This window comes from Pempheris klunzingeri, chromosome 14, assembly GCF_042242105.1.
Source record: "Pempheris klunzingeri isolate RE-2024b chromosome 14, fPemKlu1.hap1, whole genome shotgun sequence".
In the NCBI taxonomy this organism is placed as follows: Eukaryota; Metazoa; Chordata; class Actinopteri; order Acropomatiformes; family Pempheridae; genus Pempheris; species Pempheris klunzingeri.
Window position 1 is genome coordinate 3,391,494 of NC_092025.1, and position 17,767 is coordinate 3,409,260.

The following is a 17,767-nucleotide window of genomic DNA, read 5'->3' on the forward strand; positions in this document are numbered from 1 at the left end:
ACAAATGAACAAATGTGAGTGTGCATGATGCACATGTGGGCCAACTGTGCCACAGCTCGTCCAACTTGTTATAACAGACGTCAGCTCTACATGGCCTTCATGTTGTACAAGCTCTATACTGAACACTGTTCTATACATTAGACTGCATATGTGAAATGATCCTGTTACGTTGGTTTCCTTATGCACATTACCACAATCACCTCTGAACTACCCTCATACCTCAGATTCTTGCACTATAACTTCAAGATATTGTACATATCATTATACAATACATATTCATCTGTATACAGGTAACTATATACAGTGGGGCAAAAAAGTATTTAGTCAGCCACCAATTGTGCAAGTTCTCCCACTTAAAAAGATGAGAGAGGCCTGTAATTTTCATCATAGCTATACCTCAATTATGAGAGACGAAATGAGAAAAAAAAATCCAGAAAATCACTGTCTGATTTTTAAAGAATTTATTTGCAAATTAAATTTGCAAATAAATCAAATGTTTTCTGTAAGTCTTCACAAGGTTTTCACACACTGTTGCTGGTATTTTGGCCCATTCCTTCATGCAGATCTCCTCTAGAGCAGTGATGTTTTGGGGCTGTCGCTGGGCAACACGGACTTTCAACTCCCTCCAAAGATTTTCTATGGGGTTGAGATCTGGAGACTGGCTAGGCCACTCCAGGACCTTGAAATGCTTCTTACGAAGCCACTCCTTCATTGCCCGGGCGGTGTGTTTGGGATCATTGTCATGCTGAAAGACCCAGCCATGTTTCATCTTCAATGCCCTTGCTGATGGAAGGAGGTTTTCACTCAAAAGCTCACGATACATGGCCCCATTCATTCTTTCCTTTACACGGATCAGTCGTCCTGGTCCCTTTGCAGAAAAACAGCCCCAGAGCATGATGTTTCCACCTCCATGCTTCACAGTAGGTATGGTGTTCTTTGGATGCAACTCAGCATTCTTTCTCCTCCAAACACGACAAGTTGAGTTTTTATCAAAAAGTTCTATTTTGGTTTCATCTGACCATATGACATTCTCCCAATACTCTTCTGGATCATCCAAATGCTCTCTAGCAAACTTCAGACGGGCCTGGACATGTACTGGCTTAAGCAGCGGGACACGTCTGGCACTGCAGGATTTGAGTCCCTGGCGGCGTAGTGTTACTGATGGTAGCCTTTTTTACTTTGGTCCCAGCTCTCTGCAGGTCATTCACTAGGTCCCCCCGTGTGGTTCTGGGATTTTTGCTCACCGTTCTTGTGATCATTTTGACCCCACGGGGTGAGATCTTGCATGGAGCCCCAGATGGAGGGAGATTATCAGTGGTCTTGTATGTCTTCCATTTTCTAATAATTGCTCCCACAGTTGATTTCTTCACACCAAGCTGCTTACCTATTGCAGATTCAGTCTTCCCAGCCTGGTGCAGGTCTACAATTTTGTTTCTGGTGTCCTTTGACAGCTCTTTGATCTTGGCCATAATGGAGTTTGGAGTGTGACTGTTTGAGGTTGTGGACAGGTGTCTTTTATACTGATTTACCAATTAATTCATTAAAAATCCTACAGTGTGATTTCCTGGATTCTTTCCCCCCATTCTGTCTCTCATAGTTGAAGTGTACCTATGATGAAAATTACAGGCCTCTCTCATCTTTTTAAGTGGGAGAACTTGCACAATTGGTGGCTGACTAAATACTTTTTTGCCCCACTGTATTCCTGGGAAATATAACTTAGTTTCCCTTTTTTTCTTCCTTCAGTGCTACTTGTATATTCTTGTTGTGTGTGTGTAATACTGAGTGGAATAATGACAATAAAGCTGAACCTTGAACGCTGACGAGGAGCTCAAGAGTCCACAGAGGGAACTTGGTTGTTAAAAAAAATAGCCTTAACTTTACCTTTATTATATTTCATGTCTGAGAGTAAAGTTTATCCGAATATCTCCTGTCACTGTTCTATTATTATTATTATTATTATTATTATTATTATGTTAAGTCATTACCACATCTACACATTGATGCATCCATATTTAAGTAGTACTTTAATGTACTAGCTGGTTTATGTGGAGCCTATTCTAACTGTTTTATTTACTTTGATGTAGTTTAATGTTTAATAGAGAATCATTATGTAGACCAATCTTTTATATTTCATTTGATCTGAAAAGTGACTAAAGAGAAGTAAAAAGTCGAAAATCAACCCCTGAGATGTAGTGCAGTAGAAGAATAAAGTGGGTGAAATACTCAAGTAAAACACAAGTACTTCAACATTATACTTTAACAGTACTTGAGTAAACACACTTAACTAATCAACACCGCTGGACGTTACAAACGCAGATAGAATCTTCCAAAGAAGAGTCTCAATAAAGCCCTTCAAGAAAATATTCTAACATGAATTTAAAGGAAAGCACTTTGATTTGATTATTGATCACATCTAAATACCAAGTGACATTAAGAAGCAACACTAGTTCCCGCTGGGGGAGACTTCAGAGCTCTGACATGTCCTGGGACGTCTGTGTTCACCTGCTGAAGATCAACTGACTTCTGCTCTCGTTCCACCGTTCACACATATCGACAGATTTTGGAAAAACAGAAGGATTGAGCAGCAGATTTTTACTGTTTCTAGTAAACAAGTAAACTAGCACAAGCTTGTCTTAAGAAGTAAAACAGTTATTACTTTACCTTCAGCTGGAGGTTTAGACGGAGAAAACAAGCTGTCACAACATTCAGTGAAAATGAAACTAAAATTTTAAACGCCCAGCGTCGAGTGAGTTAAATATTAATCTCTGTTATCTGATATTTGTTTAATGCCAGAGAAATAAAGTGTGATAAAGTCAGCTGTGCAGCTGGGAAGATACAATTCATGCTGAATAGCTGGAAGTAAAGCATATGTTCATTTGTAGTGACTTTGGTTCCAGAAAGCAGCTTCAGCGAGTTTCAAAGATCACTTAAACAAAGGAAAAGTGTAACAGTCCTATTATTCAGCGTACACTTTATCATTCCAAAATAATTTTTTACTCAAAACGTGTTAAAACTCCATAGCAGACAATATACAGTAGTTCTGTGTGAGTGGACAAGAGTAGGAAGTTGGGAAGCTTCCCAGAATGCACCATGTAAAATACACAAGGCCTTTTTCATTACTAAGTACGCCAAGTTTGATCTCCAGTACTCAGGAGGGACAAGGTAAACCAGGTCCAAGGTCAGGGATTTATTGGTGAAATGAAGATAAATAAACTCATTGCAGGTCCAAACAGAACCTGAGGAAAAAAAGTTCAGCATCACATACAGAGGGACAGACTGAGACAGATACAGAGGGACAGACAGATACAGAGGGACAGACTGAGACAGATACAGAGGGACAGACTGAGACAGATACAGAGGGACAGACAGATACAGAGGGACAGTCAGACGGATACAGAGGGACAGACTGAGACAGATACAGAGGGACAGACTGAGACAGATACAGAGGGACAGACTGACACGGATGTGCACAGACCATGACTGCAGGACTCTGCAGCAGGTGATTAAAACCATGTCGAACACCAGAGCAGCAGTGACGTCAGCGAGGAGAGATGAAGAGGCCAAAGGTTACTGAGGCAGTGAGTTTCACTGTTGTAAAAAGACAATAAAGCTGAATAAGGAGCCCAAAGCTCACAGAGGCAGCAGGTTGTTTCTGTCCAATAGAACATGAACCTTTTTACTGTTTTATCTTCTCATCACATTGAACTCAAATACAAACATTCTGAATCCAGCAAGTCTGCAGAGGGTAGCCACACTTTTTCCAATGAAGCGACATCAGACGTCAGTTAAGGTGAAGAATAAGATGCTATTTGTATCTGTAGGGCTGCTGAAACACTGATTAATTATATCGATGGGGAATGTCACCAGCTCTACACCTCATTTCAAACCAGACTTCCAATACAAAGTTCTGGAAAGACCAGAACATGTGGTGAAGGTCCGCCGGGCCCTGATGGCTAACTATCTCCACACTTAATTTGTTGTTAAAGTTGTTTTCTCTTCAAAAACAAGGGGACTATTACATTAACAACATTTCCATGGTACATTTCAAATGTATTAAGACAAGACTAAATATTACAACATTAAAACTTCTATATGCAGCTGGTGACCACAGATCACTGCTGCTGGTCATCACACGGCAGTTTTACAGAAAACACAAAAGAAATCAGAAATAAGGAGTACCAGAGCAGTGGGGGAAAGATTTGTGGGTGTGAACTGAACCCAAACTAATGCTGATATGCGTGAGCCAACCCAGACTGAAAGGACCTGAAGAAGTCACATTGGAGTCAGATTACAGCTTCTTATGGAGATCGAGAGACATCTGAACACAAAACAAACCTCTTTAGCCAGAAAACACATGCAATACTTCAAGTGAGGAAATAAAACTGAAGGAATGCATGATAACATCATGTGCCAGTGAGATTTTGTCCTTAAAAACCTGAGACACTTCATTTTACATCTTGCTACGTCCTGTTTTTAGGTGAACACATGAAGAATACTAATTTAATGATAGAATATATAATAGTGTAGCAATCATGGGGGATATTTATTTCAGTAGTTTTCCTTTTAATACTTTGACCGCATTTCCTTCATTACACTTTTACTTGTAACAGTATTTTTCACTTGTGACAAGGCCAACCTCTTCCACTACAGCTGAAAAAGATTCACAGCTGTGACAACATGTTTTTTCTGAGATCTGGACACTGTAGTGTTTCAAATGTTGGAGCAAAGACATCCTATAACTAAAGATGGCACGTTTCGGGCTGTCAGTGGTCTGAAAAGGTCTCTGAGTCTCCTGAGTGAGCATGGTCTCCTCATTGTGAACGTCGTGGATGGAGGGAAGCAGACGGGGCTGTGCTAACTACAATCTGTAGGGCAACAGCTGTTATATTATTCTATATATATTCTTCAGGCAGGTGTAGGTCGTAGTTAGCTGTTGTTCAACGACAGGTTGACGACTGTCAGTCTGTTGCTGTAGTCAGCTTACGTGCTAACTAGCTTTGGATGACAAATAACCCAAAATAACCTGGGGGAGCAGCTGTAGAGTGGCAGCTTTCTATTAGAAACAGCTTCAAACTCCACTGAAGACATTTGCCCATCATTGGTTGTTGTTAAAACGCACAATGGTACTATTAGCAGAGGTGGGACCAAGTCATTGTTTTGCAAGTCACAAGTAAGTCTCAAGTCTTTGCCCTCAGTCCCGAGTCAAGTCCTGAGTCAAGACTGACAAGTCCCGAGTCAAGTCCTGAGTCAAGACTGACAAGTCCCGAGTCAAGTCCCAAGTCCTACCATTTGAGTTTCAAGTCCTTTCGAGTCTTCATTTTCATTGTACGCTGTATTAATAATATTTTCACTATTTTAACTTAATATGATGTACATTTAAACTAAACCTGCTGACAGCAGTCTAAACCTAGTCGAGTCGAGCCTATTGGTAATTACGCCGGGTTTCCACTAGCCTTACTGTGGTTCACACAGATTGAATTGATTGAAACAGAAGAATTGAGCAGCAGATTTTTACTGTTTCTAGTAAACAAGTAAACTAGCACAACTTGTCTTAAGAAGTAAAACAGTTATTACTTTACCTTCAGCTGGAGGTTTAGACGGAGAAAACAAGCTGTCACAACATTCAGTGAAAATGAAACTAAAATTTTAAACGCCCAGCGAGTTAAATATTAATCTCTGTTATCTGATATTTGTTAAATGCCAGAGAAATAAAGTGTGATAAAGTCAGCTGTGCAGCTGGGAAGATACAATTCATGCTGAATAGCTGGAAGTAAAGCATATGTTCATTTGTAGTGACTTTGGTTCCAGAAAGCAGCTTCAGCGAGTTTCAAAGATCCTCGCTGAAGCTGCTTTCTGGAACCAGAAAGGAAAAGGAAAAGTGTAACAGTCCTATTATTCAGCGTACACTTTATCATTCCAAAATCTTTTTTTACTCAAAACGTGTTAAAACTACATAGCAGACAATATACAGTAGTTCTGTGTGAGTAGACAAGAGTAGGGAGTTGGGAAGCTTCCCAGAATGCACCATGTAAAATACACAAGGCCTTTTTCATTACTAAGTACGCCAAGTTTGATCTCCAGTACTCAGGAGGGACAAGGTAAACCAGGTCCAAGGTCAGGGATTTATTGGTGAAATGAAGATAAATAAACTCATTGCAGGTCCAAACAGAACCTGAGGAAAAAAAGTTCAGCATCACATACAGAGGGACAGACTGAGACAGATACAGAGGGACAGTCAGACGGATACAGAGGGACAGACTGAGACAGATACAGAAGGACAGACAGATAGAGGGACAGAGGGACAGACAGATAGAGGGACAGACTGACACGGATGTGCACAGACCATGACTGCAGGACTCTGCAGCAGGTGATTAAAACCATGTCGAACACCAGAGCAGCAGTGACGTCAGCGAGGAGAGATGAAGAGGCCAAAGGTTACTGAGGCAGTGAGTTTCACTGTTGTAAAAAGACAATAAAGCTGAATAAGGAGCCCAAAGCTCACAGAGGCAGCAGGTTGTTTCTGTCCAATAGAACATGAACCTTTTTACTGTACAGTACAAATGACTGACATGACTAGTGAAGGTGATGAGGGTTTTATCTTCTCATCACACTGAACTCAAATACAAACAGTCTGAATCCAGCAAGTCTGCAGAGGGTAGCCACACTTTTTCCAATGAAGCGACATCAGACGTCAGTTAAGGTGAAGAATAAGATGCTATTTGTATCTGTAGGGCTGCTGAAACACTGATTAATTATATCGATGGGGAATGTCACCAGCTCTACACCTCATTTCAAACCAGACTTCCAATACAAAGTTCTGGAAAGACCAGAACATGTGGTGAAGGTCCGCCGGGCCCTGATGGCTAACTATCTCCACACTTAATTTGTTGTTAAAGTTGTTTTCTCTTCAAAAACAAGGGGACTATTACATTAACAACATTCCATGGTACATTTCAAATGTATTAAGACAAGACTAAATATTACAACATTAAAACTTCTATATGCAGCTGGTGACCACAGATCACTGCTGCTGGTCATCACACGGCAGTTTTACAGAAAACACAAAAGAAATCAGAAATAAGGAGTACCAGAGCAGTGGGGGAAAGATTTGTGGGTGTGAACTGAACCCAAACTAATGCTGATATGCGTGAGCCAACCCAGACTGAAAGGACCTGAAGAAGTCACATTGGAGTCAGATTACAGCTTCTTATGGAGATCGAGAGACATCTGAACACAAAACAAACCTCTTTAGCCAGAAAACACATGCAATACTTCAAGTGAGGAAATAAAACTGAGTGAGTGCGAGTGAGATTTTGTCCTTAAAAACCTGAGACACTTCATTTTACATCTTGCTACGTCCTGTTTTTAGGTGAACACATGAAGAATACTAATTTAATGATAGAATATATAATAGTGTAGCAATCATGGGGGATATTTATTTCAGTAGTTTTCCTTTTAATACTTTGACCGCATTTCCTTCATTACACTTTTACTTGTAACAGTATTTTTCACTTGTGACAAGGCCAACCTCTTCCACTACAGCTGAAAAAGATTCACAGCTGTGACAACATGTTTTTTCTGAGATCTGGACACTGTAGTGTTTCAAATGTTGGAGCAAAGACATCCTATAACTAAAGATGGCACGTTTCGGGCTGTCAGTGGTCTGAAAAGGTCTCTGAGTCTCCTGAGTGAGCATGGTCTCCTCATTGTGAACGTCGTGGATGGAGGGAAGCAGACGGGGCTGTGCTAACTACAATCTGTAGGGCAACAGCTGTTTTAATATTCTTCAGGCAGGTGTAGGTCGTGGTTAGCTGTTGTTCAACGACAGGTTGACGACTGTCAGTCTGTTGCTGTAGTCAGCTTACGTGCTAACTAGCTTTGGATGACAAATAACCCAAAATAACCTGGGGGAGCAGCTGTAGAGTGGCAGCTTTCTATTAGAGACAGCTTCAAACTCCACTGAAGACATTTGCCCATCATTGGTTGTTGTTAAAACGCACAATGGTACTATTAGCAGGGGTGGGACCAAGTCATTGTTTTGCAAGTCACAAGTAAGTCTCAAGTCTTTGCCCTCGAGTCCCGAGTCAAGTCCCAAGTCAAGACTGGCAAGTCCCCAGTCAAGTCCCAAGTCAAGACTGACAAGTCCCAAGTCCTACCATTTGAGTTTCAAGTCCTTTCGAGTCTTCATTTTCATTGTACGCTGTATTAATAATATTTTCACTATTTTAACTTAACATGATGTACATTTAAACTAAACTTGATTTGATTAGGTTTGCTTACGTTTTGCTGCTGACAGCAGTCTAAACCTAGTCTAGTCGAGCCTATTGGTAATTACGCTGGGTTTCCACTAGCCTTACTGTGGTTCACTGACTAAACACCTCATACAATCCCACTTCAAAAATCCCAAACCATCCTCTTACAATAGAAGTATGAGCAAGGCAATGAACCCGCTGTGGATGCATATACCGTGTTTGCAAAGTGACTCTATCAGTGAGTTGCAGCTAGCAGTTAAATTAGTTAGCCTATAAGCTAGTGTTAGCTTAACTTACCGTTCTTTGTGCAGCTTCAAATGTCGAACAAAGTTGGAAGTTGTTGCGTCTCCATCCGTAATCTTCGACCCGCACGTTTTACATACTGCGATTCGTTTTTTGTTGACCACCTCGTAGTTTTTATACCCAAACAAACTATCTTTGGTATCATTTTTGCCAAGTGGCGCGCTGCTTTATCCGCTTCATTGGTCGTCCTGTAGTTTGATTGGTTGGATGCTGTCGGATCAAAACAACGTGGATCTAATTTGATTGGATGTCGGGCCGACAGCGCGCTTGTTCAGGCACGCACGCACGCACGCACGCACACACACAGATATAGATATATAGCGGTCCATGTCAACATACTTTTTAATCTTTGGGTTTGGAGAAAGTAGCAAGTCTTTTCAAGTCAAAAGGGTCAAGTCCAAGTGAAGTCACGAGTTACTGATGTTAAAGTCCAAGTCGAGTTGCAAGTCTCTTTACATTTTGTCAAGTCGAGTCTAAAGTCATCAAATTCATGACTCGAGTCCAAGTCGTGTGACTCGAGTCCACGCCTCTGACTATTAGTTAGTGAAGAGTGCTATACTTCAACTGCCTTCTGCCGGAGACGAATCAGAAATGATATCTGTGTTGCAAGATCTTAGGAGAGTATGAAGCTCAAATAGAGGCAGGTCTTAAAAACAAAGTTAATTTTCTTCTTATTTGTTTGTCTGAGAAAAATACATAAGCTATGTGGCTTGTAACAATTTGGCCCAATGCCTTGGTGACTTTAGGGCCAAAGAATCGGTCAGAATCTGTGACCACATTCACTTTGGACTGAATAGACTCAGATACAGATACAGGAAAAGACTCTTTTGTAAGACATCTCTGATTGGAATGTTGGAACAGTCTGATTTCACGCTGACCTTCATGCTCATGCAGACCTTAGCTGACATTCCCCTTCGTTAGTGTCGTGTTGCTGCCCTCTGCTGGATTGGAGTAAATTCAACAATCTAGACAGTTCCATAAAGATGACTACATAAAAAGCTTTAGGGCAAAACAGATTGACATGTAAAGAGGGCAGGTTAGTCTCCGTCTGTGACACAGTATATGTCCAAAGCTATGTGGACAGCTGAACATGTGTGTAATGTGATGTGACTCCCTGTTCATTAATGTGTTGCTAGAGCAGCATCCACCCTTCTGTTTCCAGCTGGTGTTGAACATTCTGCAGTGAGGTCCAACACGTGACAACAACGAAACATTTATTCATGGACAAGGGCATCCACTAACTTTTAGCCAAGACTTTTAGGACTACTGAATCCTCTCAGTAGTCCTGACCTGAGAAGAACAACAACCATACCCACAGTTATCCTTTTATTGAAAGAACCAGAATTCCACACTATACATTGACGTGACAATGAACCAGGGTTCAAAGCCACTGGGCCAGATTTATGGTTGTTTTATCAATGCTCAATGGGTCAAGGAAACTTTGGCAAATAGATCAAAAACTTAGTCAAAAAGGGGAGAACACTCTATCTGCACATTACATACAGTAAGAGAGCTCTGAGCCCTCACAGACAGTACACCAGCTTAATCCCCTGGGGCTCCTCCTGTTTTCCTTTCATCACAGCATCAAAATGACCAATCGATTTATATTGTAACATTACACCATTATATTCATTGGTCAGGTGTGGGGCCTAAATGATGTAATCCTTAAAGTTGGAATTGTAGGGACTTTCCAGTCACCTGCACTGGCACGGGCATGTTTCCTTTTTTTTTTATAAGCAATGTTGTATAAGCTTTACACCAATATATTTTAAACTTACCTTGTTCTTATTTTTTATTCTAAGTCCTCTCTTCTTATTACACCCTTATTTCTTAGCTCCCTTCTATTGCCTTTTTTAAAAATTATAGTGTTTAATGTAAGTGCACTTGTTTTAACATAGAGAAGACATGTGACACAGTGAGGGTCAATGAGTGAGGGATACACACAGTTATACTTCAGTCCAGTGATGAGTACATGTAAAATCATAGTGAAAAGTATATGTATTCAAACTATGGTGAGGAATATAAGTCATAGTCGGAATAATTACTAAACTACAAACAACATATCACTCTCCAGCATATATGTAGTTGTTCCAGTGATTTTTCATTATTCTTATAGTTCCAGTGTTTAAATCAACATAGCAGTGTGCAAACTTAATTTCTTTCAGCACAACACTTGTCTTTTACACTACAACATCACAGGTATACGTAAGTCAACCGCATTTCCACCATTTAATGATCACACCTTTCACCTTTAAAGGGCTGGAAGTGGAAGAAGTTTATACTGTCACTGAGGAATCTTTACAAATCATCTGAATTATGTTATACTTAAGTTCATTGATTAATTTATGACAGTAACTTGAAAGATATTTGTAACTGTGATCCTGTACAGACTCAACTGATCCGATCAACAGTGAGAACATTTCTCTAACAGGAGGAGACTCTCCCTCCTACAGAGAACACAGAGACACTGAGGAACCAAACGTGAACCCAAACCAGACTCCAAACCCAGGATAGACAGGTTCGGTGAATGTGGTGCTGAAGGTGTGGATGTGGATCAGTGTGTCAGAGCAGACTCTGTAGAAGGACAGAGTGCCAGCAGGATAGTCCACATACACTGCTACTCTGTTACAGCCAGAGGAGGAGGGGGGAGCAGGGGAGGAAGAGGAGGAGGAGATGACTGTTCTTCTGTTATTGTGCCAGACGGAGTAACCATCAACATCAGAGCAGCTCAGAAGCCACGACTGATCATTCTCTCCAAACACACAGTCTTCACTGTTTCCCCTCCTGCTGATTCCTCGGTAACTCACTGATAGAAGGACTCTTCCTCTCCACTCGACCTCCCAGTAAGAGCGATCAGTTAGACCATTTTTGCACAGCAGCTGAGGACACCAGTCAAATCTGTCTGGATGATCAGGATACGGCTGAACCTCCTCCATATGTGTCACCTTTCTGTTGTTGTCAGACAGTTTGAAGTTTGTGTTCACTGTGTTTGTGTCGATTGTGAGTTCACAGGAATCTGATGAAGAGAAAAGACACAATATAGCTACAGTTACTAATCCATCATCTGTGCATTATTGAAAGTTTCTTAATGAAATCAGAAGTTTCAATGGCCGATGTCACAGTTTGAAGATGGTTGAATGTGTGCTGCTTTGTTTTCATGAATTCAATTAAAAACACTTACACTTCCTCAGACCTGGTCTCAACCATTGGACTCCACCGGGATCCAGCCTGAGAGGAGAAGGGGGTCAGACCAACACATCCTCTTTCAGCACTCTCATACACATAAACGACAAAAGATGCATCGTGCCTGCTTCTTCCTGCTTCCCCTAAACCTCTGTTTGGATGGTCCCAGCCCAGACTATGTTCACTACCCTGATATTCACTGATAAAAGAACAGTCAAATATTTTGAGACATACACTTAAATGTAGCATCTCAAAAGTCCTGCCCTGTCCTGTGGTTGTCAGGTTCAAGCAGATTTTTGGCTAAACGTAACTGCTTTGAAGTTATTGGGAGGTTTATTTCTTTTCCTTTTTAGATGAGGCAAGGCTAGCAGTTTCCCCCTGCTTCTGGTCTTTGTGGTAAGCAAGGCTAAACATGGCTTGGACCCACAGTATTTCTGTCAAAAAGGGTAGTTCTCAAGATGACAGATTACTTACTTACTTTAACATGCAGAGATTCATCTAAACTGCATCATTTATCACCAACATGTTTGCTTCTGGAGATGTTCTTCTTGGTGACCTCTTTCACAAATATCCTCTTTCTGTGCTCAACTTGTGTTTATATACTGAGCAAAGGAAGAAAAAGGCTCCCTACATGTGAGATTGTTCATATAACACTCATACCCACCTTTAACCAGAAAGATATTGAGTGGAGAAAATGTTGAAAGACTGATGTCTGTGGCTGCAGCAGACCTCTTCGTACCTGAGAGTGTCCAGTTTCCAGTTTGGATCCTCTTGTCCAGCTGACAGCTGCTTCACTCCCGAGTCTCCTGGATGATTGTAGCTCAGGTCCAGCTCTCTCAGATGGGAGGGGTTGGAGCTCAGAGCTGAGGCCAGAGAGGAACAGCCCTCCGCTGTGATCAGACAGCCTGACAGCCTGCAAGCACACAGAACAGTACACATAGCAGATGATCTGAAGGTGTGAAGGTCTAATACTCGAAGCTGTCTCCCACAAAATGTATAAATAAAACTGTGTACTATGTATCGCTGTACTGTAATATACACTACTCACAAAAAGTTAGGGATATTCGGCTTTCAGGTGAAATTTCAGGATGAACCTAAAATGCATTCTAACCTTTCCAGGTGAACTTAATGTGACCTTCTCTAAACTTTTGAATGCACATGTCCAACTGTTCAGTGTCTCAGTACTTTCTGCACCAGCTGCTGTTCTCTAACAAGAAGCTTAACAGCAACATTCACAACAGGTTTGATCCATGAATCCACCAATACATTTCCTGCTTCAGTTAGAATTGGTATTTAAACAGTCCTCCTCATCCTGCTGTTCACATTCTGACATCATGGGACCAAGACGACACCTAACTATTGATCAGCAGCACCTCAACACTGGAGGCTTCAAACAGGAAGTCCTCAGACGGAGGTGTCCACTGAGCTTAGAGGGTCACAGAGTGTCATCAGGAGGTTGGAACAGTGATACAGAGACTGGAAGAGTCACAGAAAGGAGAGGAGTGGACGTCCTTTGGCCACGTCCCAATTTATTGAGGCACTGAAAATGTTTTGTTGTGGTATACCTACCACTGTTGGTAGATTTTCTTTAAATAAATTGTTTAAGATGAATAAAATCACCATTGCATGCTGCTACTTAAATGCCCTACTTTCATGATATAATATCACTGTAGCATTCACTTTTTACATTTTCCATATATTTCACCTGAAAGTCGAATATCCCTAACTTTTTGTGAGTAGTGTATATTAAGTTTTATCATCGGTACATTTCACCTATGTCTCATATTCTGTATGATATTATAATGTAGCATATTATACTATGTTCATTTATTGCACCGACTTTATATTGCATATTTCAGTTTTATTTATTTAGTAGTTAACACTGTCTACACTGTTAACACTGTTTGACTTGTTGACTCCACTGCTATTAATCACTTTATCTTATATTTTTATCTCTAAATGTATTATTTATTTCCATAACCTTCTATATGTATCTGTACTTATTTCTGTCCTTGTGCTGCTGCAACAACTGAATCTCACCAATGTGGATCAGTGAAGGTTTATCTTCATGATTATTCTAGTATGTTGATGTTTAGCATGTGTAATATTTATTATCTTCATGCTTTATCAATAAATACAAAGTCCAGCTGAGACGATGTTCTATGTTACTGCAGTAATGCAATCACATTACGCCCACTGCAGAGTCAAGTCGATCACTGCTTCACTGCTGAGTTTTTTTTATTTAGGACTATTGTTCATGTTCCATTTTTTGCTTCTAAAAGTTATGTGATCTGAAACAGATTCAATGCATATGCCTAGCTTGTTTGCATATGATGTCACTGCAGATGGGGGGCTAGAAGTGATTTTTACATGGAAGCACTATCAAACTCTCAAAATGCTCAAATTGATCAAACCGAGAAACCATAAGGAGCTTTTATAAAGTACAAGGCATTGCATTTGTAAGAGGGAAAAATGCAAAAACTGACCAAAAAAACAAATTTTTTTTCAACCCATATTTTATAAAGATATATCTGATGCTTGCTCATGTGGGAATTCTTGAATCCTTAATTTTGAATTCCTGAATCGTTGGGTCTCTCTTAATTAAAAGAGTTTGGTCTAGACCTGCTCTTTATGTAAAGCGTCTTGAGATAACGCTGTTGTGAATTGGCGCTATATATATAAAGATTGATTGATTGATTGATATCTACATGTCCAGTAGTTGAAATATAGCCAGAGATGGATGATGTACAATTCAGTGGACATGTGATTAATATAATCCAATATAAAATCAGTACTTGGAAAATTTAGCAATTGCATGACTCCTTAGATGTTACTTGATGTCACCATATTTTTCTTACCAGCAAGGGTTTCTTATATAGAACGTTTGAACAGAAAAAAAAAAGAGGAACTTGGTGTTTCTGGCTGTCTGTCGGCCATCTTGGTTTCATTTTTTTTTTCACTTGCAATGGCTTGCCACTGGGTTGCAGTGTATGAGATGATGCAATCGGTGGCTCAACTAGGCACAAAATATCATCAACAAAATGTAGGGGTTAAAAGCCTGGGACTTGGGGCTTGGTTGATGAGCCCTTTAGAGGTTTTGTGGGCCTATCATCAAATCACCAATGAAGGAGTGTGCCCATCTGAAGATGCCAATTAAGTTTTTACCCCTCCCTTTGCCCTCACTTGTAATCTCAAGTGCAAGAATCATATAAGAGACTTTTTCACCTAGTCCTAAACCACAACTGAATGATGACTTGATTTTCCTGCCTCAGGGATCAGATGTGATCATAAAGGAAAGGAAGGGTGTTTGATTTTGGCTTTCTGATTTTCAGTGGTGTGATGTGGTCCAGAACAGAAAGACAATGAAGTTAATTCTTCTTCTGGGTTTCATGAAAGTTGGGGTAGGTGTCAATGAATTTGGCTGAATGAGTCTGTAGTAAAAATTGGAGATCATATGATGGGTTGATATTTTAAGAACAAAGAGGAAGAGGAAAAGGGAGTTTTAAAATTTTTACTTGAATGGGTTTCCTAACCTGAGAGTTTCCAGTTCACAATGTGGACTCCCCAGCCCAGCAGATAGAAGCTTCACTCCTGAATCCTGCAGGCAATTGTTACTCAGGTCCAGCTCTCTCAGATTAGAGGACTGGGAGCTGAGAACTGAGGACAGAGCTTCACAGCTTCTCTTTGACAGGTTACAGCCGCTCAGTCTGGACAAATAAAGGTAAAGACACAAGTACGTTATTTTTTCCCCTTTTGTTGTAAGATTAAAGAATATTTATTGATGAATAAATCCCACTTACTGAGCTTTCTTGGAGGCTTTGACCACTGGCAGCAGCTTCAGAAGAGCCTCTTCTGAAGCAGAGTATTTCTTCAAGTCAAACAGGTCCAGATCTTTTACTGATGACAGTAAGATGAAGACCAGAGCTGACCACTGAGCAGGAGAGAGTTTCTCTCTGGAAAGTCTCCCTGAATTCAGGGACTGTTGGATCTGCTCCATGAGAGAACGATCATTCAGTTCATTCAGACAGTGGAACAGATTGATGCTTCTTTCTGGAGAGGGGTTCTCCTCAATTTTCTCCTTAATATACCGGTTTATATCCTTATTGGCCTGTGGGCTTCCATCTGTCTGAGTCAGCAGGTCTCGTAGGAGAGTTTGATTGGTCTGCACTGAAAGGCCAAGGAGGAAGCGGAGAAACAAGTCCAGGTGTCCATTTGGACTCTGTAGGGCCATGTCCACAGCACTCTGGTAGAACTGTGTCACCGATAATTGGCGTTTTCTTGCGTCAGACCACTGGGAGGATGTTTGTTCTTCTGACAACAGATTGATACCATAGTTGATGAAGGTCAGATGGACATGAAGAGCAGCCAGAAACTCCTGGACGCTCACATGAACGAAGCAGAACACTTTGTCCTTGTACAGTCCTCTCTCCTCTTTAAAGATCTGTGTGAACACTCCTGAGTAGCATGAGGCTGCTCTGATATCAATGCCACTCTCTGTCAGGTCTGATTCATAGAAGATCAGATTACCTTTTTGTAGCTGCTCAAAAGCCAATTTTCCCAGAGACAAAATAATCTCTCTGCTCTTTGGTTTCCACTGAAGATCTGTCTCAGCTCCTCCCTCATACTTTATCATCTTCCTTTTTGACTGAACCACAAGGAAGTGGATGTACATCTCACTTAGTGTCTTGGGCAGCTCTTCCTCCCTTCTGGCTTTTAACATGTCCTTCAGAACTGTAGCAGTGATCCAGCAGAAGACCGGGATGTGGCACATGATGTGGAGGCTTCGTGACGTCTTGATGTGGGAGATGATTCTGCTGGCCTGCTTTTCATCTCTGAATCTCCTCTTGAAGTACTCCTCCCTCTGGGGGCCAGTGAACCCTCTGACCTCTGTCACCATGTCAACACACTCAGGAGGGATCTGATTGGCTGCTGCGGGTCGTGTGGTTATCCACAGACGAGCAGAGGGAAGCAGTTTCCCCCTGATGAGGTTTGTCAGCAGCACATCCACTGAAGTGGACTGTGTCACATCAGTCAGGACCTCATTGTTGCAGAAGTCCAGAGGAAGTCGACACTCGTCCAGACCGTCAAAGATGAAGACAACCTGGAACTCTTCAAGCCTGCAGATTCCTGCTTCTTTGGTGTCAGTGAAGAAGTGATGAACAAGTTCCACCAAGCTGTACTTTTCCTCTTTCAGCACATTCAGCTCTCTGAAAGTGAATGGAAAAATGAACTGTGTGTCCTGGTTGGTTTTGTCTTCAGCCCAGTCCAGAGTGAACTTCTGTGTCAAGACTGTTTTCCCAATGCCAGCCACTCCTTTTGTCATCACTGTTCTGATTGGCTCCTCTCTTCCAGGTGGGGGTTTAAAGATGTCCTCACATCTGATTGTTGTTTCTGGTTGGCCTCGTTTCCTGGATGCTGTTTCAATCTGTCTGACTTCATGTTCATCATTGACTTCTCCAGTTCCTCCCTCTGTGATTAAGAGCTCTGTGTAGATCTGATTAAGAAGGGTTGGGTGTCCTGCTTTAGGAATCCCCTCAAACACACACTGGAACTTCGTCTTCAGACTAGATTTTAGTTTAGGCTGACAAGCTGTAGAATGACCTCCTGCATGAAGACAAAAAAAAAATAAGATCAATACAGAAAGTATGATGGTTAAATTCCCCTAAAGAACGCATGTATAAAGATACTGTTGTCCTTCTCTTAAGATTTTAGTTAATTCATCCAGTGTGTTAAATCTTTAGAGAAATCCTCTTACTGCTCTGCAGACGATCAGCCAGCTCCTCCTGCTCCATTCTCCTCAGGAAGTGCAATGAAATCTTCAGAAATGCCTCCCTGCAGCTTCTCCCCTGCTTTTCCTCCTCACCATCTAACACTTCCTTACTCTGACTTTCTAAGTATTCTGGGCAATCTGAAGTGAGAACTGTTTGGAACCTCTTCAGCTCGTTCTTCACGAAAGTGACGATGTCCTTCTCCAGCAGCTGAAACAGAATATTAAATGAATGAACCAAACAAACTAAAATGATACATCC

The 17,767-nt window shown here is 41.1% G+C and overlaps 1 protein-coding gene across 3 annotated transcripts in view; it reads right to left on the bottom strand.

The window, feature by feature from the left end:
* Positions 1 to 17,767, bottom strand: part of LOC139213144 (NLR family CARD domain-containing protein 3-like) — a 31,044-nt gene that overhangs the window by 9,838 nt on the left and 3,439 nt on the right. The window contains exons 6-11 of one of the 3 annotated variants that reach the window (XM_070843776.1): positions 17,494 to 17,716; positions 15,539 to 17,342; positions 15,272 to 15,445; positions 12,478 to 12,651; positions 11,737 to 11,783; positions 9,869 to 11,571 (exon numbers count right to left, since the gene is read on the bottom strand). The exons of 1 other annotated variant lie outside the window; for it this stretch is intronic. In XM_070843776.1, the coding sequence (XP_070699877.1) occupies positions 11,003 to 11,571; positions 11,737 to 11,783; positions 12,478 to 12,651; positions 15,272 to 15,445; positions 15,539 to 17,342; positions 17,494 to 17,716 (2,991 nt within the window). In that variant the 3' untranslated portion in view covers positions 9,869 to 11,002. Of the gene's footprint in view, positions 1 to 2,661; positions 2,725 to 9,868; positions 11,572 to 11,736; positions 11,784 to 12,477; positions 12,652 to 15,271; positions 15,446 to 15,538; positions 17,343 to 17,493; positions 17,717 to 17,767 lie in introns of those variants that run through there. One more of the 3 variants, XM_070843777.1, reaches the window with a different exon arrangement.